At 48.3% G+C, this 26,747-nt stretch overlaps 2 protein-coding genes across 2 annotated transcripts in view; one reads left to right on the top strand and one right to left on the bottom strand.

Annotated features, from left to right (window-relative positions):
• Pygb (phosphorylase, glycogen; brain) overlaps positions 1-6,495 on the top strand; it is a 44,220-nt gene extending 37,725 nt beyond the window's left edge. Inside the window, exons 17-20 of the mRNA XM_013027110.1 lie at positions 548-755; positions 1,988-2,122; positions 4,390-4,456; positions 5,107-6,495. Of these exons, the coding sequence (XP_012882564.1) occupies positions 548-755; positions 1,988-2,122; positions 4,390-4,456; positions 5,107-5,259 (563 nt within the window). The 3' untranslated portion in view covers positions 5,260-6,495. The remainder of the gene's footprint in view (positions 1-547; positions 756-1,987; positions 2,123-4,389; positions 4,457-5,106) is intronic.
• Positions 6,496-8,742: 2,247 nt separating this feature from the next.
• The window catches only part of Abhd12 (abhydrolase domain containing 12), an 83,739-nt gene continuing 65,734 nt past the window's right edge, over positions 8,743-26,747 (bottom strand). The window contains exons 4-13 of the mRNA XM_013027123.1: positions 26,539-26,658; positions 23,337-23,367; positions 20,796-20,841; positions 18,298-18,427; positions 17,328-17,365; positions 16,941-17,020; positions 15,372-15,454; positions 12,433-12,511; positions 11,412-11,539; positions 8,743-9,416 (exon numbers count right to left, since the gene is read on the bottom strand). Of these exons, the coding sequence (XP_012882577.1) occupies positions 9,377-9,416; positions 11,412-11,539; positions 12,433-12,511; positions 15,372-15,454; positions 16,941-17,020; positions 17,328-17,365; positions 18,298-18,427; positions 20,796-20,841; positions 23,337-23,367; positions 26,539-26,658 (775 nt within the window). The 3' untranslated portion in view covers positions 8,743-9,376. The remainder of the gene's footprint in view (positions 9,417-11,411; positions 11,540-12,432; positions 12,512-15,371; positions 15,455-16,940; positions 17,021-17,327; positions 17,366-18,297; positions 18,428-20,795; positions 20,842-23,336; positions 23,368-26,538; positions 26,659-26,747) is intronic.

The raw sequence follows: 26,747 nt of genomic DNA, 5'->3' as shown, positions 1-26,747 counted from the left end.
AAGAACACAGCCCTTTCCAAGGGGCTGCTGCATCTAGTCTGCCTGCCACCTCAGAGCATAGGGTCCATTCTGTACACACCCAGTAGCTTCTGTGCTCATGAGCATGGGAATCTTAGCCTTTCACAGCCACTGGGCCTGCAGCAGTCCAGGTTCCTTTTGCATGATCCAAGGAGTTTTATCAGGTAATTGAGTAAGATACCAGTGTTGTGAAAATGAAAGAACCACATTGTCAGCAAGCAAGGACTAAGACTCCCACTTGACTTAGATTGGCCGGGTCCCTGAAAGCTCTAGAACAAAAATCCTATGCCACTTGGGTCTTCTCCTCAATGGTCTATCTTAGACCCCCTGCCTCAGACTGAACTGATCAAGAAGAGGACCCCCTACTTTTGGACCAGGAAGGAGACAGCTCCCTGGTCTCTGGGTCCCCCATGGCTGGCTTGTCCTGCAGCAAGCTCAGTGGCAGGCTGTCCCTGAGCTGGAGGAAGGGAGTGCAGCTGTATAAATCAGACAGCAGGGCCTGGTGCTGATTTTTCTCTGCCCTCTGCAGTGATCCCAGCGGCTGACCTGTCACAACAGATCTCCACTGCGGGCACTGAGGCCTCGGGCACTGGCAACATGAAGTTCATGCTCAATGGGGCGCTCACCATTGGCACCATGGACGGGGCCAATGTGGAGATGGCTGAGGAAGCTGGGGTCGAAAACCTCTTCATCTTTGGCATGAGGGTGGAAGATGTTGAGGCTCTGGACCAGAAAGGGTGAGTGAGAGTCCTCCATGTATGCTAATGAAGCATGTGACAGCTCTGGGGAGGAAGCTGTGGAGAGCAGCATGGAGCAAGGGGCCAAGGCTGGCCGAAAGGCCTTCCAGTGGCTATGTGCTCAGTGAGATGATCAGTCCCTTCAAGGGTTCAAGGATGCTGGATACCTGCGAGGAGCTTGGCACTTGTTTCTATGACAGTCCATAGCATCTGGACCTCAGGCTGTGAGTGAAGGGCTGGCTTTACTCGTCACTACTGGGGAAGGGCCACCTCCTAGACAGACACAGCTTAGACATTGGTGCTAGACACAGCAAACACCTGCATTACCAGAAGCACACAGTTCACTTGGGGCCTCACTGTTGATCCCTGGCCTAACTTGTCAATTATCTTTTTCTTTTGAAATACTTTTACATTTGCAGAAACTTCGTAATCATACTATACAGCTTTCATCTACCTTCTCCCAGTTCCCTGTTGTTAAAGTAAGCCATAGTGCAGAATACTGCTATCTATGAAAGTCCATGTTGTATTCTTAAGTTTACCAGTCTTTCCATTAATGCCCTCTTTCTGCCCTAGGACTGCAGACAGGGCTCCCCATCTCTTGGCTGAAATTTCTAGTTTTCCCTGCTTCATTGACCTTGACCCTCATTCTGAAGGAAGATTTAAAAGAAAAGGCAGTATTATATAATTGACTTTAAAGGTCTTGAGGAGTCAGCAAGACTTTAAAGATAGCACTAGGGTTCACCCGTAAATGTACCTCAAAATTCAACTGTGTCCTCATCACCAGAGCCTGTACAAGGCTTCCACCTGGATCTTCCCACCTTTGCTGTGTCCTGGGGTCTTCAAGCCCCACCCAGGCCCTCTGATGACCATGGCTGGCTCTGGCTTACCCAGTTTGGTTTCCTTCATTCTTGGGTCCAGAGAAGGTGATCCTCTCAGGGCAGCTTCTGCATTTTTAAAAGCTTGGCCTAGGATTTCACAGCAAGGCAAGTCTGAGCGGCTCAGCCTCATTCATAGAAATACAATGTGAGTCATACAATGTGAGTCATACAATGCTTGAAACTAAAGGCTTATGGTATGTTGTTATCACTTAATCCAGCCATTTCTCAAAGGCTGGTAGCCAATAAATGATAGCTGGTGCTCTGGACCCCCAGACACAAGCTGGGGTCTGTGTACACTACTTGTCCTCCAAAGCTGCCAGTCTTGGGACACTAATGCACCAAATCTCTCCACAGGTACAATGCCAGAGAGTTCTATGAACGCCTGCCTGAGCTGAGACAGGCTGTGGACCAGATTGGCAGTGGTTTTTTTTCTCCTAAGGATCCAGACTGCTTCAAGGATGTGGTCAACATGCTAATGTACCATGACAGGTGGGTGCGTCTCCCTCTTGCTTGCTTCTCCCGTCAGCTGTGTAGTTGCCACCATTGGGACGAATGGTCCTTCTGGTGGGCTGAGAATTATATTATTTGGAGGACAAGACGCATGCTTTCATGAAGCCTTATCTAAGCTGACCAGACAGCCAAACACAGTGTAAGGCTTTACAGTGGACTCTGGCAGTATCTTGGTGAGAGTTCATGGACGACTGTGGGAACTGGAAGCTGGAAGACTTGTCCCTTGGTTGGCTGGAAGCCAGTAGAGGGCGTCCAGGGATCACAGGCAACACAGGGACCAAGAAGGGAGGGCTGTGGAACTGCAATTTAAATAAATTAACTCGACAGGTGCCAGTGGTTCATGCCTATAATCCAAGCTACTGAGGAGGCTTAGATCTGATGACCATGGTTTGAAGCCAGCCTGGGCAAGAAAGTCTGTGAGACTCTTATCTCCAATTAGTCACAGAAAAAACGGGAAGTAGTGCTGTGGCTCAAGTGGTAGAGCACTAACCTTGAGCAAAAGGAGCCCAGAGACAGTTCTATCCCACAACTGGCAAAAATAAACAAACAAAAAACCACACACACACACACAAGTTAAACTTATAGTTGGCATTTAGTTACAGTGCAGTTAACATAGGGTTAAAATTGATCTGAATTACCTAACAGGCCAGCAGAGCCCACTTCTCATAGCAGCTCTTCATCCTTTCCTACTAGTAAAAGTTGAATCTAGTTATTTTTCTTTTTCTTTTGCCTATTCTTGGGCTTGAACTCAGGGCCTGGGCCCTGTCCTGAGCCTCTCTCTGCTCAAAGCTAGCACTCTAGCACTTTACCACTTCAGCCATAGTACCACTTCTACTGTTTATGTGGTACTGAGGAATAGAACCCAGGGTTTCATGCATGCTAGGCAAGCACTCTACCACTGAGCCACCTTCCCAGCCCACTGGGCTAGTTTGTTTTGTTTTTGTTTTTTTTGTTTGTTTTTGTGGGACCTGAACTGTGGGCCTGGGCCCTGTCCCTCAGCTCTTCAGCTCAAGGCTAGCGCTCTACCACTTGAGCCACAGCGTCACTTCTGGCTTTTTTGTTTTTGCTTATGTGGTACTGAGGAATCGAACCCAGGGCCTCATGCTTGCAAGGCAAGTGTTCTACCACTGAGCCACCTTTCCAGCCCTGTTCTTGTTTTTTTTTTTTTTAAGACTGTCACCAAGCTGGTTTCAGTCAGACAAGATCATGATCCTTGTTTATATCTGTGCTAAAACTGGATACTCTCCTGCTTATGATGGCTTGTGAACATTTTTTATGACATAAAAAAATTTCTAAATGATTTTTGTTACAGATACGTATTTCAGGATGATCAGCCAAAACCAGGCACAAAAATATATTACATTAGGATAAAAATTCTTTGCAGAATAGAATGAAAGTAGAAGTTCAAAGAGAATGGAATAAAATTTCCAGTTGTTACATTACATCTTACATTCTACAAACAAGGAGGAACTTTATAAATAGTGAATTTCAGAGCTGCGTGCTGGTGGGTCATGCTTGTAAACCTAGTTGCTCAGAAGGCTGAGATGAGGATCATCTGGTTCAAAGCCAGCCCAGGCAGGAAAGTCTGTGTCTTTTTGCCAATTAACCACCAAAAGGCCACAAGTGAAGCTGTGTCTTATGTGGTTCAATGCAAGCCTTGAGCACCAGGCCCTGAGTTCAAACCCCAGTAGCAGTGCACGTGCATGCACACCCTACACATACAAACAGTAAATTTTATAATTTGTGCGTCTGACTCAATAGTAAACTGAAATGCATTTCAATAATTCATAAATCTGCACTTTTGTTTATGTCATCAGTTCTCAGACTTGGGAACACATGCTAAAGAAGGTACCACCTCTCAGCAAGAGCTTCTTGGCCATGGCAGGTGAAGTGGGCTCATGGCTCAGTCTGCAGACTATGCGAGCATGTACGGCTCCGACCACCCATGCTAGTTGCACTGTAAATGCTAGTCCCTTAAAGGACTAGTGTGCTGAAATGAGTTTTATTTTCCCTAAAACAGCATTCCCAGTACAATAATGTTACTCACAGAAAAGCCCTGTGGACAAATGGATCTGGTGCAGCCTAGTGCCTACAAACACAGCGGGGTCCTTCACCCTGGTCTCCAACAGAGCTTGGATGTGAGGGCCAGATGGGTAGTTCCTGACCCTGCTGAGGGACTGTTCCAGGTAGGGTTCCTTGGCACCTGCCACTTGCCGTCCTGACCCAGCCTCCTGCCACTGTTTCAGATTCAAGGTGTTTGCAGACTATGAAGCCTACGTGGAATGCCAGGCCCAGGTGGACCAGCTGTACCGGGTAAGGTTCAAGGCCCAGAGACCAGCAGAGAGCAGCTGGGTCTCTGGGGAAGTGATGGACTGACTGAGTCAGATTCTTCACATAGTGGAAATAAGCGCTTGGCTAAGGCCAGAGGGGTTTCAGTTTTTTCACCAGTGGGTCCCACCTGCTTCTAGGTCAATTGCGGTCATTTCCTGTTTTGGGGAAATGGCTCCTGATAGCCAAGACCAGAAATGGGAGGCCTAGAAACCGAGTTACCCTTCAGTCCCCAGGGAGAAGCCTTCCTCAGTCTGGGCTGACCTCTAGTCTGACCCTATCATGGAGGCCGCTTCCGGTGCTGGCTGTAGCCTAGGAGCAGCTTGAAGCTCTGGAGGAGCTGTTATGAAGCCCTGGGTCAAAGGGGACCCTTTGTCTGAGGGTATTGAATCCACCTGAGGCAATTGCTTACCTTAATACAGTTTTTCCAGGACAGAAACTCTCCTAGTCTTCCTTTTTAACTGTAGTGTAGCTGTTCTGATTCTCTAAGTTCCTCTTTTTCTGTCAGGCTTTCCGGGGGCCCAGAGCTCATCTGGGAACACTCCTGATGTTGTAGAAACTCAGGCTCAACTAGGAGCCCTCACTCAGTCTTGCTAAAGGTGCCAAAGATTTATCAGCCTCTTTTTCCCCTGCAGAACCCCACAGAGTGGACCAAGAAGGTCATCAGGAACATTGCCTGCTCGGGCAAGTTCTCTAGTGACCGGACCATCACGGAGTATGCCCGGGACATCTGGGGTGTGGAGCCCTCTGATCTGCAGATCCCGCCCCCCAACCTCCCCAAGGACTAGGCACCCCACGTAGCAGGACCAGTGGGCATCTGGCTTGACTACTTCAGTTTCCAAACACCCTGCTAGCAGCTGGTGGTCCCTACTTTTCTTAAGTGCTGCCTTCCTGGTTTCCTATAAAGGAAATAATGGAGTTTGCAGCATCTGTGGTCTTGGATGGCCCCAGATGTGAACAGAGATGGAGCCAGCTGCCACCCCCCCATGAAACTGTACACATCTTGCCATGAGTTTAGGTCTTTAGTTTTGAGCATCTGGGTTCTCAGGTCTGGTCAGGTGGCCATGGTGAAGCCTGAAGACCTGTGTTTGGAAGCCTGTGGGCCACTAGCCATAGGGCCTCCTTGTCCCAGCTCTGCCTCCTCCCTGTTGGGAAGACTTGGACCCTTCAGACTTCATCCCTACAGCTGCCTTTCTTCTGCCCCCTCTCTGGGATTCTGCTCCTGATAAATGGGTCAGGGACCCAGGTGGGCCCAGCCCTTTGTAGCCATCTTGGGAGCCATATAGGTGCTTGGGACCATTAGGGAAAGACCCGTGTCCCACATCTCAAGAGGCCTTAGTTATGACAAAGCTGACTGACTGATGTAGGGTTTGGTTCTGCTTTTTCAAAGGAAAAAAGTAGCTGAAGCCTTCTCTTGTTTTAGCAAGTCTAACTTGTACTTCCATAGTCAGTGTTGTATCTGGAAGTGTTCCTGGCAGGATTACTGCCTGTCCTGCCCTAGTGTGGATCTGAGCCCTCTAGACACCTCCTGTCCATGTCCTGAGGTTCTATAAATGCAACAGTCTTGTGGGGGCATCTGCACCAGTGAACCCAGAGGAGCCATTTCTGCTCTGCTCTTACAGCAGCCTGGTCAGAATTCAAGCTTGAGCCCGTCTCAGCCATCCCTTTCCCTCTGTGAGCTATGAGTCAGGGTAGAACCTGCCTCAGTGCTGCCCATTACCATGGGTGATAGTTGGAGAAATCATGTGGATCTATCTTTCTGGAGGCTTCCACACCGCATTGCATGCTGGACCTGGATGTGGGATAAGGCTCTTCCCTCATCCCAGGCCTGCAGTAGTATCTTCCCATGAGAACTCACCAGAACCACTGTGGTATTCTTTGGAGTGGGGACAAGTTCTAGGGCTGGTCATCCGCCCTGTGGGGTGGCCCCATGCATGAGGCTGTATTCCCTAAAGCCACTGTGTGTGACTGCCACCCTGCCACTTGCTATTACTGCCTCAAAAGAAACAGATTAAACTTTTATGTCCATGGTCAGTTGATGTGCTGTCTGTTTTACTCACTGTCTTTCCAACTCTGAATTTTCCATGGGAAGCGAGAGGATGGAGCCTATAAATTGGGGCTGGCATCGCACACAGATCAGACTTCATTCTTCCCTCTGTAACCAGGACCTGGGCTGAGTTGTGGCCCAGCATCCTGGGACTGCAGACAGAGATTCATTCTCATCTCCATTGAGTGTGGGACTTAGAACCATTGTGCCTGGAATCCCACTCACTCTTAAAAGTCAACTCTAGCCACATGAGAACATTTTCCTCTGGGGACAAAGCAAGCATTGCATTTCTAGTGTGAACTGTATCTGGCCTCTTTTTACTTGCTGCCTTTGCCACCCTTTTTCTGGGGTGGGGGGAGGTGCTTTGGGGACCAAATGGTTCCTGCTAAATTGTATATACAGCTAGAGTCCAAAACCAAGAGGGAGGGGCAGGAATGTAGCTCAGTAGTACTGCATCAGCACTACAACCCCCAGCACTGCAAAAAGAAATCAGGAAGGACCTGAGTACTGTGGGGTGATGTGTATATTCCAGTAGGAGGGCTGTAGACCTCCTGCTTATAGACACACCGCTTGATGCTGCACTTTGCTCCCACCTCCAGAAATAACCCAGGACATCTGTGATCCCCACGTCCTGTGGCTCTTGGGATACATTTGTCTACACAGTTGACAGCACAGTACTTACCTTCAGAGCATGCCTCCTCTGCACAGCTTCCTTCAGTGTCCCCAGGGGCCTAGTATTGACCATACACTGATCTTGCAGCCAAAGGCCCTGAGACCCCACTGGGTGTGGGGAGCTTGGCTCAAATTATCTGATAGATGACAGCAGAGCAGTTGCCAGCTCTTGTAATTCGCCTTCAGTCAGCCTGTTAAAACACTTGTAAACAGCACTAACAGCTTGTATTGTAAATCTTTATATCTGGCTTCATTGTCCCCTCCCACCAAAGGATCTGAGGTAGTCTTCAGGACAGAAAGAGAAGGGAGGGAAAGGACAAGGCTGGCTTGGGAAGAATCAGGGAACATCACCTCACTTATATGTTGGAAGCCATGGTGTGTGATGGCAGGAGGATCCCAGCCTGACTGTAGTTTAGGCCACTGCTGGCACATGCAGGAGCTACGTTGTGAATCAAGGGCCACCGGCACAGACCAGAGTGACACATGGAGGCTGAGGGGGGTGCGGGTGTTCCAGACTTGAAGGCCTCCCTAAGTTGGGGCAATACGTACGTACACTAAGCTCTGGGAAATGGACATGCTTTAGTCAGATCAGGGCTTTGGCCAGAAAGAATTAATGCATTCGTCACAAACTCGGGAGTCCAGTTTCAACTCTGGTGTAGGAAAAATATTTGAGAGAATCGATGACAGCTTCTGAGAATGGGAGGGTGTAACCTGTGCTGGCCTTGGGATGTCCAGCTGGTCTATAGCTGCTAATGCTAGGCAGGAGAGCTCAGAGAAAGGCAAGTGGCCAAACCCTCCTTTTCCAGAGCTGAGGACCTACAAGGGAAAGGCCAGGCATCAGGGCAGGTGGAGATCCTGGTGGATTTGGACCCTTCTGTCTTACAGATGCAAAATGTGGAAAAATAAATATTGTACTCCAATCACACAGACAGAATGGGCCTGTTCTTACTAAGCCATGCATGCTCTCTTCTTCCAGAGGTTTCTTGGCTTGGGATGTGACTACATACCTGACTCTTCACTATATTGGCATATGTGCGTTAATGGACATGACAGCTACAGGGAGGGCTAGTTTGATTAAAAAAGGCCCTAAAGCACATATGTTCAAGAGATACCCCAGTGAACAAATTAGACGATGTTCTTGGTCCATGTCAAAGTCCCTGGCCTTGAGGCTTAATCTTTTCTCTAAGCAGATATGTACATATATATATACACACACATGTATATGTATGTGCATGTGCGTGTGTGTGTGTGTGTGTGTGTTGGGCAGACAAAGCCCAATACCCATAATCACTGCAAGGAAAGGGTCACTTAAGTAGGACTGCATTTTAGGAAAAGACTACCTGCAAGATCTGGAAATACTGTCCTGAATCAGAAAGAGCCCTAGCATCTGGAAAGGGGGAGGGGGGGCGGGGGTGAGAGGAGAATGGGAACTTAGCAGCCCTATACCCACTTCCTGTGTCCAGGACAGTACTGGGGTTGTGGTCGGGGCCTGGGTAAACATCCCATCAAGAGGTAACACCGACTCCTGCTTTGTAGAGAAAAACCACAAACAGACCACCACCACAATTTTATTCTTAAATAAATGCTCAGTCTACGGCCAGGTTAGACAGATGGGTGGACAGAATAGGAAGGAGTGCATATCTGGGCACCTTCCCTCTGTGGGTAAACGGGCACCCAGAGGAGGCAGAAACAGCCGAGGAAGGCAAGCAGGTACATGGGCCAAAGGGACGATGGATGGAACCATTACACTAGATTCTGCATGTGCCGAGAAGGCAGAAAGAACAGTCTTTCCACATTCTCAGCAGTGTCGCCAGAAATCCCAGAGTTGTCCTGAGACCCCACACCCCCTCCCAGGCTCCTGTGCTCAGCTCAGGAAGTATGGGATCAACCAGGTGACACCACTGCTGTCACAAAATCTTCCCAACAAGAACTTGGGGAGTGGAAGCTGGAGGAAGCGGGGCCACATGCCCACCACAGATCCAGGCTCCAGCCACCTGCACCACACTGTACCACAGATGTGCGTGACTTCCGTCCCTGCCTGCTGCATCTCAGTCCTCTCTCCAAGTGTGCTGGACTCCTGGGCTCCTGTGGGTACTTCAGGAGCCCTAGGGTGCTGGGCTGCTGACCAGAGGAAAAGGGGAGGAGGGCAGGTCTTCAAGTCTTCATGCTCCCTTCACAGGCCAGTCTCAATGCTGGCGCTCTGGTTCCAGCTTCCCCAGAAATTCCCTAGACCAGAAGAAGACCATCATGAGCTACATCTCAAGTCAGAGCAAAGCACCTGTTCTTTGCATCTTCAGTGGATGTCGGATGAGGAGGAAGCCACCAGAGAAAGCAGACTAGAACCCCAGGAGGACAGGACAGACTCTTTTTGTAGGACCCATGGGGCACTCGTGGTGTCAAATCCCAACACAGAATGAGAGGGAGCTTGGAGATAGGCCAGAAGGATGAGAGCAGTGATATTGGTTAAGATGCACTGTACGCAAACTGACATGTTAAACTGAGACCCCTTTGTACAACTAAAGATACAAACTTTAAATATATTCACACCTAAAATTTCTACCATACCTCTTTTATAATGGGGTGAAATGACAATCCCAGAGAATACCTCTATTGTTTCAACCCCATTTCTCATCTCAGCAACCCACACCCCAGTGGCAAAGAATGTCTACCTTCACCCTGGTTGCCAATGCCTGTAATCCGAGCTACTTGGGAGGCTGAGATCTGAGGATTGAGGTGTAAAGCCAAGCCAGGCAGGGAAGTCCATGGGATTCTTATAAACTTTAAAAAAAAGTTGGAAGTAGAGCTGTGGCTCAAGTGGTAGAGTGCCAACCTTGAGCAAAAAAAGATCAGGGACAGCACCCAGGCCCTATGTTCAAGTCTCAAGACCAGCACAAAAAGAAAAAAACAAAAATAAAAGGTTGTGCCTGTAATCCTAGCTACTCAGTAGGCTGAGATCAGGACCACGGTTCAAAGCCAGTCTGGGAAGAAAAGTCCATGAGACTCATATCCAATTAACCACCAGAAAACTTGAAGTGGCTCAAGTGGTAGAGCACTCAACTTGAGCAGAAGAGCTGAGGGACAACGCCCAGGCCCAGAGTTCAAGCCTCAGGACCAACAACAAGAAAAAAAAGTTAACCTCAGGAGTGGGCAACAGCTAGCTTGTGGGTCATATAGGGCACTCAAAAATCATTTGATACATGCTACTCATCAGCTGCCTGCAGCTGTCTTCCTGTATTGATAATTTGTGTATTAGTTATAACTATCAAAGGGCACTTGGCATTTAAGAGTTTCCCCACTCCTGCAATTTAAAGAAATGCAGCTTTGCCTTTGCCTTGAGAGCTCTTGATGGCAGCTAGTCTGCAGTAGAATTCCATGTGGGCCACCCCTCCCTGGGTTGACAACTCCAGCAACCAATTCAGGTTGCCTGCAGGAAGATATTCACTTGAACTGCTTCTCAAAGCCAATTTGCACAAGAGAGCAAAAAACGACTAGCACCGTGACCAACCATAGAAGTCTGTGCAACCCAGTGGCTGCTGTCCCAGCACTGGGCAACAGCCCGGGCTGGCGACTCCTTCACCCTGAGCATAAGGAGGTTTACATCTTGCTCAGGAACACACACTGGTAGCACTGTGAGGGGTCTATGTCATCTGACCAGGAAGGAAGTGAGGCTGGGAGCAGTCTGGACAGAAGCCTGGGGGTTAGGAGTGGAGAAGGGGGTACGGTGAAACACTGCCCCAGGCCCCAGTTGGTACCCTTGGCTCTCTGAGCTGCAGCCCATGTCCTGCCCAAGATTCTGGTTAGTGTGGGCAGCAAGAAACACAGTGTTGCTTCAAGAAGCAGCCGGGGGCCAACTGTTTTTTCAAAAGCCCAAGGCCAGAGCCCCCTGTGCAGAGGTAGCAGCTGGGAGGGTTGCAGTGGGAAGGGCCCCGAGGGCCACTCTGCAAAGGCAGGGTGTCTGAGTGCTCCTATCCACATGTGGTCGTCTGGGAGTGGGGATGGTGCACGTACACAGTGTGGCCAGCTCCTCCCCCTGCACACTGGCACTGGCGTATATAAACTGTGTAGCAAGGAGACCACCCACCTTAACCACAACAGTCCAGGGAGAGTGATGTCAATGAAAACTCTCACTGTGAACCCGGCTCACAAGACCCAGTGGCTCCCTCAGGTGCTCAAACATATCCAGTTCTGAGTCACTGCTGCCCAGGTGAGAAGAGTTCTCACCTCAGTATCCGAGGAAGCTCAGGGCTCTTGTAGATGTACTTGTGTCTGTAGCCAAGGTCTGAGTGGAAGGGGATAAACTGAACTTTGAAGTCTCGGAAGCTTCGAGATGGTGCAGCAATATTGTAGAGCTGGAGAGAGGAAGAGATGGGTCAGAACCCAGAGGGTGGGGGCTGAGCAAGTCTCCCCTGCAGTCTCCCCTCCAATCAAGACTGCTTCCCACCACAAACAGACCAAGCTCCATGGGCCCTGCTATTTGCTGCAGCTGGTCACAGCCAGGGGGCCAGGGACTTAGTGAGGCCACCATTCTAGGCCTTTTCTGTCCTCACACCTCCCAGATTGCCCTTCTTAAGTGCAGCACCTCAGTGCCAGAGGCAATCCTGATGACAGGGGCAGTGCAGTGGCCAGGCAGGGCCCTGGGATGCAAAGCACACTTTGCTTCAGGCTTTGCTCTGCGTTCTCGGGTCAAGACCAATAGCAAGTTGGCTCACGATCTGCTCCATGGATGGCTGAAGGTATGTGCAACTGAGCAGTGCCCTGCTGGGCAGCACTACGTCCTCTCACATGGCTTCATTTTCTGTAAACTATGTGGAGCCTACCCTGAGCCCTGGGGCAAACTGGTGTGTGCAGCAGGGAGACCAACCATCCCCAAAGCTCACCTGCCCCTCTCTGCTGGGCCCCACTCGGTGCTCTCTACCCTGTTCCTTCCCACAAATCCAATCTGCTTCCTGACAGCAAAGTCAGCAAAAGGATGTTTCACAAAAGCAAATGCTGAGGAGCTCTCCCACATTGACCTGGGCCCTGATAATATGTACCTCAGAAGGACCCCTTTGCTTATTTTCCCTAATTCCTCTCGTGCATGGTGCCAGTCCTGACTCTGATATCAGACCTCTCAGCCCCATCCCAGGCAACCTGGAGGTGATGTAGGAAGAATGAAATGGTCTCTGAGGCTGATGAGCCCACCCCATGACAAGACATGCAGGGTCCTCCTCTCCACCAACAGATGCTAGGCAAGGCCACTCACCTTCCTGCCGAGCTGGAAGGGCACGACCGGGTCGTCCTCAGCGTGCAGGATGAGCAGGGGGCAGGAGATGTGCTTCACACTGGGAGAAGGAGGGGGGCAGATGGAGGCCCTGGAGAGGGTGGGTCCCCTGGACCCCTCACCCAGGCAGGGTACGTTTCACCTGGGTGCTTAACAGGTTAACATTCTGGTGGGTTTCTTTTCACTTCAGCACTAAGATAATGTTTTTAGTTCATCTATTCCAGCTAAGTCACAGGTATCAATCAAATCCAGAGATCAATTCATTCATTCCCTCAGATCTGGGCCCTGCACATTTTCTGAAACTTGAGAATAATTGTTTTTGCCAGTAGCTATACCTTTAAAAGATAAAAAACAGTATTTATAAACTGGGTAAGGTATGTGGGCTAAAAAACTGATTGCAACGGAGTGTCACCATGAATGTGTTGCTGCATACCTGCAATCCCAACACTCAGGAGGCTAAGGCAGAAAGAGCTCCAGTTAAAGGTCAGCCTGAGCTGTATTTCAAGGCCTCAAAAGTCAAAGCCTGAAAAACCAGGGCCTGAAGATGCAGTACCGTGGCCTGGCACACACACCATTCTGGGCTCCATCTCTAGCATGGCATTAAAAAAAAAAAATGTAGCCCAGCACTGGTGGCTCACGCCTGTAATTCTAGCTACTCAGGAGGCTGAAAACTGAGGGTCATGATTCGAAGCCAGCCCAGGCAGTAAAGACTCTTTATCTCCAATTAGCCACTAGAAAACTGGAAGTGGCACTGTGGCTCAAAGTGGTAGAACACTAGCCTTGAGCAAGAGAGCTCAGAGACAGCACCCAGACCCCAAATTCAAGCTCCATGACCACCCCCACCCAAAAAAAATTGTAACCCCTCTGTACATCACCTTTGCAATAAAATTTACATTTGTTAAAAAAAATGTGCCAATAGGCTGGTTTAAACAGCTATTATGTGACAAAGTGTAACCTCATTGGCCACCTGCGTGTGGTCTAGTATGACTGTGTAATCTTTTGGGTGTGTGACAATCTCATTGGTCACCTGTGTGACGAGGCTTGACCTTGTGAATTTTGCCTTTAAAAACCTAACTACATGGACCACTAGGGGTCGCAGTATCAGCTCCCGAGCCTGTGCTGCGGCCCTGGCAGGTCAGTGTAGGAACCTTCTCAATGAAGTTGCTCATTTAAAAAAAAAAAAAAAGTGCCAATACTCTAATTTCTTTGGTATCCATGATATTAAAGGCCAGTTAGGCCACTCTCTTAATGTTTATAAGGAAATTAAAACTGTCTGTAACTTCAGTAGCTCCAGATCCTTTCAGCAAGCCACACAGCAAAAGGCCGGGCTGTGAAGACTGGACAGGGCCGGAGCTCTTAGGTGGCCACCTGACCTGAGTGTCTATCTTGATCTTCCAACAGGACTGTGCACTTTCTGAGGGCAGTGCTGGCCCGTCCTGGCACCTGGAACAGGACGAGGGTTGGGGAAAGCTTATCATCCAAGGTGTACAGCTCCTGCTAGTGGCATACTGCACATATGCTCGCTTCATGGAAGAGCATTTCTGATGTGGGAAGCAGGAAGTACTCGGCAAACACTGCTCACAGGGCTCCAGGAGTCCTGTCTGTACAAGAGCTGGGCCTATTCCCACTGATGTGAGGATGGAGTGTGGCATGGCAGTCTTCTACAGCCACCGGGGTGATAGAAGGCTGGGACTGAGCAAAGATGGCTTCTTGGAGAACAATATTCATGGCTGTTAAGAAGGAACTAGTTTATTCAGATAATTTCCCTTATATACTAAAATAATATGAACAAAAGTGGGGGGTTGCTTATAATGTTTGTTCAGATTTTAATTCCTTATATTTTTATTTATAGAATCAAAACACAAAATAGAAGGGAAAAATAGTCCATTTTTAAACATCCTACTTTGAAGTACAGATTTTTAGTTCTATTTAGGTAAGGCTTTTTTCTTTTTTAAAAAGATTTAAATCCATAAAATATCACAAAGACAATGCAAATAGAGTCTGAAAGTGGGTTTGTTTTTATTTCGTCAGTTGTGGGGCCTAAACTTGGCCTGGGCACTGTCACTCAGCTCTTCAGCTCAAGGCTAGTGCTCTACCAATTGAGCCACAGTGTCACTTCTGGCCTTTTCTGCTTATGAGGTACTGAGGGATCAAACCCAGGACTTCATGCATGCAAGGCAAGCACTCTACCACTGAGTCATCTTTCCAGCCCTGAAAGTGGCTTAAAAAGGCTGCTAATTAGAATGTTTAATCTCTGGGTTACCTAATAAAATTATTTTCAATAAAAACCTCTGTTTATCTATAACTGAAAATACATTAAATGAATGTCTAAAGCAGTCATTAAAAAGTTAATTACTGCTTAAGTTTAGATAGATGCTTTTAAAAAATCAACCACAATCATGTGGACAAAGATGTTTGCAATTGTAAGCTGGGTACCAGTGGCTCATGCCTGTAATCCTAGCTGCTCAGGTGGTTGAGATCTGAGGATCACGGTTCAAAGCTTCCCCCAGCAGGAAACTCCTAACTCCAATTAATCACCAAAAAGTCAGGAGCAGAGCTGTGGCTCAAGTGGTAGAGCATAAGCATTGGGCAAAAAAGCTCAGGGACAGTGCCCAGGCCCTAAGTTGAAGCCCCTGGACTGGTGTGCATGTGTGTGTGTGTGTGCGTGCGCGCGCGCACACACACACACACACACACACGTATTATTTTAATATTGCTTTAATTCTGTAGTCTTTAAAATTCTTCGTTTATTTCCATTGTAGATCTCTACCTCACTTTCCCCTTTTGAAGATGCATTCTTAAAGAACAGTCCAAGTCTTCTGAATCCTATCATACTTGGTTATATGACTATAGAGGCTCATCCTGGGGGTTCTTAGTGTTTTTCTGAATTTAAAAATTACTCACCCCACCCCAATACTCACTTTTCATCATTTGCAAATTTAATTCCACTGCTTGTAATGGGATCAAGAAAGAACCAGTCAAATCCAGGGAAATACCGATATATCTGAAGACAAGACATAAACCATCTTTACAAGTGTTAAGATATTTATATAGAAAACTAGAAACAAGAGTTCAGGCAAGCTGGGCACCGGTGGCTCACACCTGTAATCCTAGCTACTCAGGAGGCTGAGATCTAAGGGGGTCGCTGTTCAAAGCCAGCCTGGGCAGGAAAGTCTGAGAGACTCTTATCTCCAATAAACCACTCAGAAAACTGGAAGTGGCGCAGTGACTTAAGTGGTAGAGTGCTAGCCTTGAGCTGAAGAGCTGAGGGACAGTGTGCAGGCCCAGAGTTTAAGCCCACAACCAACAACAACAAAAAAAAGGTTCAGGCAGTTTAAGTTTAGGAATGTACACGAGTCTTATCTACCTCATTTCTAAGGGAGTAAAATGATGTACAGTGAGAAGACACCTCCCATCCTACCCCTGGCTTTGCAACTGGGGAAAGACTCATCCCAAGGTCTCATAGGCCAGCTATGTCAGGGATTTCCCAGCAGGTAGAGCCCTCACACCTCAGAGCAGCAGCCAGAAACCAGCTCAGACACGAGACTTCATTCAGACACAGGGTACGGAAAAGGGGGTCCACAGCTATTTTCCTCATATGATTTCAGAGAAAAGCAGCACCCCAAAAATCAAAGGAAATAAAGGGTTCTATTGGCCTAGAGTAGAACAGAATGAGCTCAGGAGAGATGGGCTGACATAGAGGCCCACGTCATAATGGGTAGTTGGAGTAAGAAGAATAACATCTCTTTAAAAGAAGGATCCAAGGTTTCAGACACCCTGGCAAGGGAGAGGTGGGGACTCACTCACCCTGCAATCTCCAGTGCGGATTAGAGCTTCAACCTGATACATGACTAGGAGGCCAGACTCCCCACAGCCCAGGTCCCAAGTACTGCCCAGGACCCAGAGAGAGGGGAGGGGGTCACCCACCAGTTCCTCCTGTAATGACCAGGGCAGTCCTTGTTGGCTTGGATAAGCTCCACAAACACTCACTGCTCACAGGAAGTGATGCTACCTCACAGGCACCATGCCAAGCAGGCAATGAGGCCATGGGGGAAGGTCGCCAAACAATACTGTGAGCCTGTCCTCCCATCTGGCTGCAAAACTTAATACATTTAATAATATCTATATTATTTAATAAAATCTATATTCATTAGAATACTTAGACTTTTTTTGTGTAGGCCCTAAGACTTGAACTCCAGGCCTGGGCACTGTCCCTCAGCTGTTTTGCTAGCACTCTACCAGTTAATCCACAGGTCTGCTTCTGGCTTTTTTAGTATTTAATTAGAGGTAACAGTCTCATGGGCTTTCTAGCCCAGACTGGCTTTGACTTGTGATTCTCAGTTCTCAGCCTCCTGAGTAGCTAGGGTTACAGGCATGAGCCACCAGCACCCGGCATACTTTTATACTTATTATTTTTATTATTTACTTATAACTAATTTCATATTTTAATAGTATTTTAATAATTATTTTTAATAGAATCATGTACTTGCCACTGAAAATGGATGGCTCTTTGCTTCTTCTCGGATATTAGTAAATGGAGATTCCAATATAAGGGCATCTGGAGGTGTCTCTACATAAATTAAAAAAAAAACAAAAACAAAAAACTCAGATGGGATAGTAAGACCGGGGTTCAGTTCTTCTACTCAAGAATCCACCTCTGCAGGCCTCTCACCCCTCAGTCCCGTCCCCACAGTGGGAGCCCCAGAGGTCTGCTAGGGATCTTGTGGGGAGAGCAGGCTAGGGTGAGTCCAGAGCATATCCAAGATCCCCACCCTTAATGGCCGGCTCATGCCCGCATGCTGCTGCTCATCCACCAGTGTCTGCTCACCAAGAACCTGCCACAGGGGTTGGTACCCGCAGGGAAGCAGTTCCCTTACCTCGCTCACAGAGACGCCGCACCAGATTTGTCGCCACTCTGGGAGAAAGAAAAAAAAAATATATATATAATATATAGTTCAGGCAAATTATGATCACAATCATTTTAGATAACTGCTCTGATCCTGGAGAATGTCCAGAGAAGGTGTGGGACCCAAGAAGCTAACAGGGTGAGCCATCAGCTCCTCTCTCCATGATGTGGCAATGACAGCCACTTTCTGATCCTGAGGAATGCCATATGTAGTGGCCCTCCCAGAAACAGCATGTCCATTCCCAGCCGCCAACAAGGGTGCTGCTGGGACAGAAAGACAAGGTACCTGGACGACCCTGTCAGCCAGAGTCTGCCTGTACCCCTTCTGGGGCACGGTGTCCAGGGAGTCCAGGGACCCTTTCCTGGGGGACACTGTTTACTCTCTCTACAAGGGGCAGGTGGCCCTGGCCTAGGACGGCCTAGGAATGCTAGCTCCAAGAGAGGAACAAGAGACAAGAAGGACCCAGCCACTGTGCCTGAAGGAAGGACAAGGGGTAGAAGGGCGGCTGCTGGGGCCGAGGGCTCCTTTTAGAAACACTCTGCACCTTGCATCAGCAGAAGCATCCAGGCTGCCCACAAATGGAACATTAAGACATTTCCTGTCTTGGCAGATGTAGGAAATGGACCACAAACAACTCTTCCCCACTCCAAAGTGGCAAGCTGCTTCCAACCTATGCTGCAAGCTTAGCCTGGACGGACGACCTGCACAGGCGTTCCACAGACAGCTGACAGAAGGCACAGGTGCACCCCAGGATAAGACGCTCCAGAACAAGAACACCTCAGAACATGAACACTCTGAAAATATCTGCACCTCCACGATCCCTGTCAAATTACTTGTTGGGATGAAGAATTACCCCTTCCCAGGACAGGAGACCCACACTGCCGGGACTGCTGCCTAGGCTTACTTCCAAGTAAGGTCACCTCCTGTGGGGAACTCTTACCCAGTACCCAGGGAATGACCCCAAATATACACGGGGTTGTCACCACTTCTAGCTTTGATCCAGTCAAAGACGTGGAGTGCATCATACGTCATGCCCCGCTCGGACGGCGTTCCCACTGAATCGCCCCAACCTGTGAGGGGAACAGCAGGAGGCAGGAGTTAAGGGCAGTTCATGAAAGCACAGTCCCAGCACTGGAGGCTGCCTGAGTATGTGCAGCCCCATTAATGCTGCTGGCAGTGAGCAGTCAGGGAGGGTAGATGTAGGCAGAAGGGTCTGGCAGTGAAGAAAGGTACATCAGGCCCTCCCCCAGCCTCCTGCTGACTGAACAAATCAGAGATTCCCAATTACTTTAAGTAGGTGGGCTGCATATTTAGCTGATGACTAACAGAACAGAGTCAACAAAACAACATCCCACAATCTCAGATTGCCAACACTGCCCACAGACACAAGCATCAAGGCCAGGCTTTCCTTCTGTCTTCTTGACCTCCCAATACTGAGGGTTGGTGGGGCCAGCCCAGGCTAGAATGTTAATAAGTCCCAGCCAATGAGAGCCCAGCCCACCCAGGGACCACAGAAGGGCCAGGGCAGAATGTGGAGAGTCAGGACAGTATGGGAAGCAGGGGGATTTAAAGGCTCAAGGCAAGTCTAATCTTCCCCAAGAGCTCTTCTCTGTAGTCTCCAGAAAAGGCCGAATGCAATTGTCTTTCTAGCAATTCAGCAGTGAGTCATCATCAAATGATCTGAAACTCCTAAAGCTTTAGAAGAGCTGGTTCTGCTGTGTAAGCAAACCTGTTAGGCTGCTGCCAGCTTCCCAAACCCCAGAGGACAGAGGAGAGGAGGCAGAGAGATGGCTGGAGGGTTGGACCACCCTGTGGGAGACAGGGAAATGAGAAGAGAGACAAATGGAGAAGAGTGAGAAAGAGAAGGAGGGAAAGAAGAGGGAGGGAAGGGAAGAGGGAGGGAGAAAGGGAGAGAGGGAAGGACAGAAATACAGGGAGAAGTCAGAGGTGGAGTGGGATGGCCTCCCACACCACTCAGAGATGCACATACTCCCTAAGCACTGCAAAGAGGGGCAGAGAATGCCTTTGCTTGATAGACAACCAGGCAAGGGGGTGAATGGGAAGCAGGAGGTGGCTCATTTTCTTTGTCTTAAGGCCTTCAGCATACAGCAGGAAGAGAAAAACCTTTTTGGCATGCAGAAAGGAGAGGGTAAGCTACATTCCATCTCATTTTAGAGTTTTTCTGATGGACCTTTCTCCAATGGAAGACCCATCACTGTGGCTGGCCAAGGGTGGGCCCTAAAGATGGGCACATCCATATCCTGGAGCTGGTGAACATGGCCAGCAAAATTAAGGGTGCAGAGGAATGAAGACTACTAATGGACTCAACTAGAGATGGGGATAATCCTGAACTATCCAGATTGACCCCAGGCCACCACAAGGCTCTTTATAAATGAAGGCAAGGACAACAGTTACGACAGTCCAAATGACTGAGCCTGAGACATAAAAGGCCAAGGCTGAGTTTGAATGTGAAAGAGGCCATGAGCCAGGGAGCGTGATGCCTTTATTACCTGGAAAGGCAAGGCAGGGGGGCTCTCCAGAGCTCCCAGAAGCCCCCATAGCACTGATTACAGCCCAATGGCTAAAGATTTTAGATTTCTGATCTTCAGAACTGCAACCTAACAAATCAGTGATTTTTTTTTAAAAAAAGAAACATTTATGTTGACAATTCATTACAGAAGCAAACTGAACTAATAAAACCACTACATACAGCTGGTAGCTGCTTTCCTGTCTCCCCCCACCCATCTGTTTAAGAGTCTCTGCACCACAGTCCTTCTCCAGAAGGCCAAGGCAAGCTAGCCAAGTAAACTTCAGCCCTTTGAACTCTCCAAGTGAGGGCTACATGGAAGGGTATTCCTTTAAAATAGTTGCTCACTATTAATACAAATTACTTCTGCTGTCCACTGAAGTGGAATGTTCGGAGCACATTATCAAACTGGATTCTTGATCTGCTCAGGGGCAAGCACTGACTCATTCCCAAAAGAAAGGCGTGTTGAGGGGACAGAATAATCTATCTTCTCTCTCAAAGGGTCTTTTTTCTATTTTTAACAGTTCAACACTAGTTCTGCTGCTGAGCCTAAAATGTGTCTCATGTCTAGCTTCAGGGAAAATTTAAGCCCAATAAGAACAGATGGTATTTTCTGCATTTAAATGTTTCTGACTGAGGACATGTGCCGGGTTCTCTGGCCAGTACCTCCCTTACTGGAAAGGACTCCTGGATGTCCATACCATGGGCTTTGTCAGGAAACCCACTACCCAAGGCCCATATCAGAAAAGAATTACCGCCTTTCCCACTCCTTGACATCATCACTGTCACCACAGGTCACAGCACAGTAAAAACAAGTGCCAGATTTGCTTTGAGGCACCCAGAGCAAACCTGTCTATCAGATGCAAGCGGGAGAAACGTGGGCTCAGACACACTCTTAAGAGAAACCTCACCTCTATAGTCAAAGGTGACCACGTGGTAACCAAGGGAACTCAGCACCTGTGAAATAAAAAATACACACCTCTGACAACAAATCCAAGGGGCCTTGGATTGTTGCTAAACCCAACTAGAGTTGGATTGGCAACTTTGACTGTTTCTAACCTATCCAGAGTTTTCTCTCAGTGTTTTGCACACAATAGAGATTTAATAAAGACTGTCTCTGTGTAGCCCATCTCCTGACTGAACAATGCAGAAAGGACACCTCTTCTGCTGTTTAGACAGCTGACGGACCTGCTGGCACCCACAATACCCAATTCCCAGGAAGACACTATGCTTCAGGGTGGCCTTGGCCTCCAGTGAACTTTAACCATCCAGTAAGATGACAAGCCCCAGAACCCCCACAAAGACCTCAGAGATCTATACAAGGACCCTTATCACAACCTAGCAATAGCTCTGATTTTGGACTTGCATTGTTATTTCCTTCTATTTTTTTTTTTTTGGTGTTGTTTTTGGTCGGTCATGGGGCTTGAACTCTGGGCCTGGGCACTGTCCCTGAGCTCTTCAGCTCATGGCTAGTGTTCTACCACATATGCCACAATGCCACTTCCAGATTTTTGGTAGTTTACTGGAGATAAAGAGTTTCATGGACTTTCCTGCCCAGGCTGGCTTTGAACCGTGATCCTCAGATCTCAGCCTCCTGAGTAGCTAGGATTACAGGTGTGAGCCACCAGCGCCCAGCTTGTTATTTTTTTTTTTATTGTGAAAATACCGTACAGAGTTGTTATTTTTAATCCCTATAGACTAGCTGACTTTTACTCCAGCAGTGTTTCATGTCCTGGGGTGTGCCCGGGACAATGTGGGAGTTTTCATGACAATATACCCACAGCCACTCATCACTCCCATCTTTTGGGATTGCTGGTATTTCCTGTCTGCTCCCAGCCCTCTCCCTCGGCAGGACCTATATCCACAGCATAGGTGCTGAAGGCCTCAGACCTGGAGAGGGGAAATCTTTTTTTTTTTTTTAAATGCCAGTCCTAGGCTTAAACTCAATACCTGGGTGGCTTTTTGATGGTTAACTGGAGTTAATAAGAGTCTCACGGACATTTCTACCCTGACTGGCTTTGAACTGCAATCCTCAGGTCTCAGATCTCAGCTTCCTCAGTAGCTAGGGACTATAAGCATGAACCACCTGTGCACAGTTAGAATTTTTTTTTTTCTGTCAGTCCTGGGGCTTAAACTCAGGGCCTGAGTGCTGTCCCCGAGCTTCTACACTCAAGACTAGCTCTACTACTTTGAGCCAGAGCACCACTTCTGATCTTCTGATGGTTAATTGGAGATAAGAGTCTCATAGACTTTCTTGCTCAGGTGGCTTTGAACCACAATCCTCAGATTTCAGGCTCCTGAGTACCTAGGATTACAAGCATGAGCCACCAGTGTCCAGCTAGAGTCATTTCTATTAATAGAAACCTCAAGGAAACTGGTAATTCTCAGGCCCTGGCCTGTCCTATTTTGGTACAATTCACTCTGAAGGGTGAGAGGGGGGGAGAGGGGAGATAAACTCTCCAATAACAACAAAGCAAGATAAATCCATACATGTGTATATGTTCCTTTCTTCCCTGTTAGCAGATGCAGACACCTCTCTGAGATGGGGATAGGGAAGCAGGCCTAAGCAAGTCTAGGATACTGCACCAAAAGCATGTCTTAAGCTCCTAGACCTAAAGGCCTCTGATCAAGAACAAAACCACACATGGGCTCTATTTTTTGCCCAAGCAGTGCCTCTTTATCTTCAGATATTCTTCTAAGCCTGGTGGAACCTGATTCAAATTCTACCTCCACATTCCACTGACTCTGCAACTCAGCAGTGAATATAGCTCTCCTAGAGTGTGTGGCTTACCTTCTATTATTATTACTATTGAGTTTACATTAGTTATAAAGGGAGGGTTTGAGTATACAGTTTTTTATTTTCATTTTGTATCTGAGAAGAGATCATTATAAACAAATTCGAGCTAGGTGCTGGTGCCTCATACTTGCAGTCTTAGCTAGTTAGGAGGCTGAAATATGAGGATTGCAATTTGAATCCAGCCCAGGCAAGAAAGACCATAAAAACTATAAGAGGGGGCTGGGAAGGTGGCTCAGTGGTAGAGTGCTTGTCTTGCCTGCATGAGGCCCTGGGTTCGATTCCTCAGCACCACATAAGCAGAAAAAAAAAAGCCTGAAGTGGTGCTGTGGCTCAGCTGGTAGAGTGTTAGCCTTGAACAGAAAAGTTCAGGGACAGTGCTCAGATGCTGAGTTCAAGCTCTAGAATTGGAGCATGCGTGTACATGTGCGCATGCACACACACACATACACACACACATTCAAATGCCTTTCACATAATTGTGAATACCGGCAGATGATTCATAAAATGCGTGCATTCTGATTTTGGAGACGATCTTAGAAGTAGTATAAAGGGAAGAATCACAATAGAACAAGCCAGGTACTATCTTCCAGCATGTCCACCAATGACAGATATGACTACCTTTGTTCTCCTGCTCTTCTGGGCCATAAACACTCACCTTATAGAGCTCCACTCGGTGGTCTCCTCCTCTGTAGCAAGGGGAGAAGGAAACAGGAAGTGAGTGTTAGTGTTCTTTCTCAGAATGGGGGGGATAAAGTTTGATCCTTTCAAGAGTCTGGAATCTCAAACTCCATTCCAGGGAGGGGCCAAGGGTAGATATATAACCTCTGTGGGTTCCCCTAAGTGGCCACAAGCTTGCCTCTAGAAGTACTAGGCTAAGCACTCTAAAAAGATTTAATTATTAAGTGTACTTCTATTTTTCAATGAGAAATGCACATGTATACCTGCAAACAAAGAAACAAAGTAGTCCTACGCTTGCCCTCCTGCTCCAGCCCTGAAGCCCTCCCAACTCCCCAGGGTTCAAGGCCCAGCTATGTAGATGGAAGCTACATCCAAGGGAAATTTGCACAAGCACCTTGCTACTTTTCTGATGTTAAGAATGCTTAGCATACAACTCAGATTTTCACATGTTTGTAAGTCTCTGTGGCCTGACTAGGTCCTACCTTTGTTCAGCTGTTGCCCAGCTGTTGCTGTGGACAGACCCTATAGCTGGGCAGGTGGTGCAGGGTGTGAAGAAGGAGCTCCTTGCCATACTTTTTACATGTATAGAGTGCGTGTGAGATGAAGGGGGAAAAAACCCAATGTTGTGTAAAAACAAAAATACAAAAGAGTAAGTTTCGAGGCCAGGAGGAAATGCTGCAATATGTTTTAAGTTATCTGTGGAAGATAACTTTTCTAAATTTTCCAGAACTACTTTTTTTTTTTTTTGTGGGTTGTGGAAACTGAACTCTGGGCCTGGGCGCTGTCCCTCAGCTCTTCCCTACCACTTAAGCCACAGCGCCACTTCCGGCTATTTTCTGCTTATGTGGTGCTGAGGAATCGAATCCAGGGGCTCATGCATGCAAGGCAAGCACTCTACCACTGAGCCAATATCCCAGCCCATTCCAGAACTACTTCTATCAAGTGAAAGTGGGGTTGACCTTCAGGATACTTGGGTGCTGAGATCTTGCAGACTGATGGAGCCAGTGCCTGCCTGGGATCCATTCTAGGCACTCTGATTAGAAAAGGGTTTCAGCAATTGGGTGAATTCCCCCAAAAGAAGGGTTTGGGTAAAAGTAGACAGAATTCAGGTGAGATCTGAAACCCACAGTAGTCACTGGGTATAAGAGGGGATGGCAAGGCTTTGAAAGCTACCACTTTCTTCCTTTTAAACCTGAACTTATTGGCAGGCTTTGTCTTCACATGTGACTGGCAGATCTAAGCCTATTCACAGCCAGCTGCACAGTTTTCTCATTTATAGAAGGATGTTACAAGAGCTGTCTGTAGTGACTTGCTCTTGCACAAAGAACAAACTACACAGCGCATGCGTAACTCAGTAGCCAAGTGCCAAGAGCTCCTCTTGGCAGACAGCACAGGCTGTGCTTCTGAGCTCTTTCTGCCATGCTCTCTGTATGGCTCTGCTGTACAGACACTGACTCAGGCCTGCTTTCCTTCCAGAAAGGTCTGTGCATTGTTTACATCGCTGTTTCTGCCTCCACAGACACCTTAGCCTGACACTGAGGGGCCTCTGCCTCCCTGCGAGCCCCTTCTGGCTCTTTACAGGAGACCTAAAGAAACAGTCACAGGACACAGTGACTCTGGGGTTTTCAAAAAAATGCTTTGCTCAAAAAAATGCATCTCCCTCCTCATCCCCCATTCTTTAGAAGCCCTCTGAACAACAGTCTGTGGTATAGAAGGAACATCACAGAATGGATGTCTTTGGAGAAAGCAATTCCAGCTCAGGCCAACCTGAAGGAGCCATTAAACCCAGCTGCTTCTCATGAAGTCACCGGATAAAGTCACAGGAAATAACCAGCCACAGTGTGTGTTTCATTCACAGCTTGTTAGGACATTCTGTGGTTGCTCATATCATGGCTGTGAGCAGAGAGCTCTCCCACAGTGGGCAGCCTGAGCAGACAGACATGCCCATGCACACTCCATGGAGGTCTCTCCACTGGCCAAGGAGGTCACCCTTTTCACCTTTAGCTTCTTCTCTTACTGTTTTTCTACGCTTACTGCCTCTTTTCCAGAAGTATATTGCCTTGCTGGGTGCCAGTGGACAGCACCCAGGCCCAGAGTTTAAGCCCACAACCAACACAAAAAAGAAGAAGAAAGAAGAAGAAGGAGAAGGAGGAGGAGGAAGAGGAGGAGGAGGAGGAAGGAGGAAGGAGGAGGAGGAGGAAGAGGAGGAGAAAGGGGGAGGAGGAAGAAGGAAGAAGGGGAAGGAAGAGGAGGAAGAGGCGGAGGAGGAGGAAGAGGCGGAGGAAGGGGGAGGAGGAGAAAGGGGGAGGAGGAAGGGGACGAGAGAGAGGAAGAAGAGAAGGAAGGGGGAGGAGAGGGAGGAGGGGAGGAGGGAGGAGAAAGGAGAGGGAGGAGAGGGAGGAGGGGGAAAAGAGGAAGAAGGGGGAGGAGGAGGAGGAGAGGGAGGAGGAGGGGGAAGAGGAGGAGGAGGGGGAGGAGTAGGAGGAGAAGTGTATTGCCTCTTCCCATGGTGCCCCAGTTGGCATCCTGGAACTATCTCACAGGCAAGGTGGGCCTGCCTGCTAATTGCCCCAGGGTGACAGACTTGGGAAACCAGCAGCAAGTAGACAGGAGCATGAGGGTGCACTGAGACCACCATCGAGAATCATCACCACCCCTCCTCTGAGTGACCACAGCGTCCTCACTGGGAAACACTGCTCCCTAACCACACACCAGCACACACTGGTTCAAAAGAAAAGAATGGATGGGCCTCATGATGATGCACCATAACCCCAACACCCAGTGACAACACAGCAGGAAGAAGGAATCTGCCCTCTGGCTACGGAATGGCAGCTTCCTCCATCTCGACCCTGGCAGCTTCAGGTATGGTGTCTGAACACAGCTTCCCACAGATGTCCAACTCTGGGTTCCCCAAGGCAGCAAGGCCAGGAACACTCTGCAGATCAGACTTGCTGGACTTCTGTACACAGGGTTGCCTTATGTAAGCTTTACCTTCCTTCTACCCTCTCCCAGTGCAGTTAGAACTCTGCCTTTTCCCTTGTTCTTGGGATGTTCTCCCTCAGTGGGTAAGCTTGATTGTATGGCACTACCGGTTTGCTCCAAGTAGTCTGGGCTAGTACACTCTTCCAGACAAAAGAGCCAGATGCTGCAGGGAGGATGCATGGCCTGTGTGAGCTCACCTGGTACCTGCATTCCCGTGCAGGTACAAAATGATGGGGTGGCTGGAAGCCAAAGCATCCTCATACCACATCTGGTCCTTCCCTTGGGCATTCTTCCACCAGACAGCAGGAATGGTATGCCTGGAAACAGAAGAGGGAATGACACAGTCAGATGTCCCTTTATATATACAATGGAAATTATGAGCTGCATTGTGGAGGGAGCTCTAGTC

The sequence above is a fragment of the Dipodomys ordii genome, unplaced genomic scaffold (assembly GCF_000151885.1).
Source record: "Dipodomys ordii isolate 6190 unplaced genomic scaffold, Dord_2.0 Scaffold99, whole genome shotgun sequence".
Classification (NCBI taxonomy): domain Eukaryota; kingdom Metazoa; phylum Chordata; class Mammalia; order Rodentia; family Heteromyidae; genus Dipodomys; species Dipodomys ordii.
This window is presented reverse-complemented; position numbering and strand designations above follow the sequence as displayed.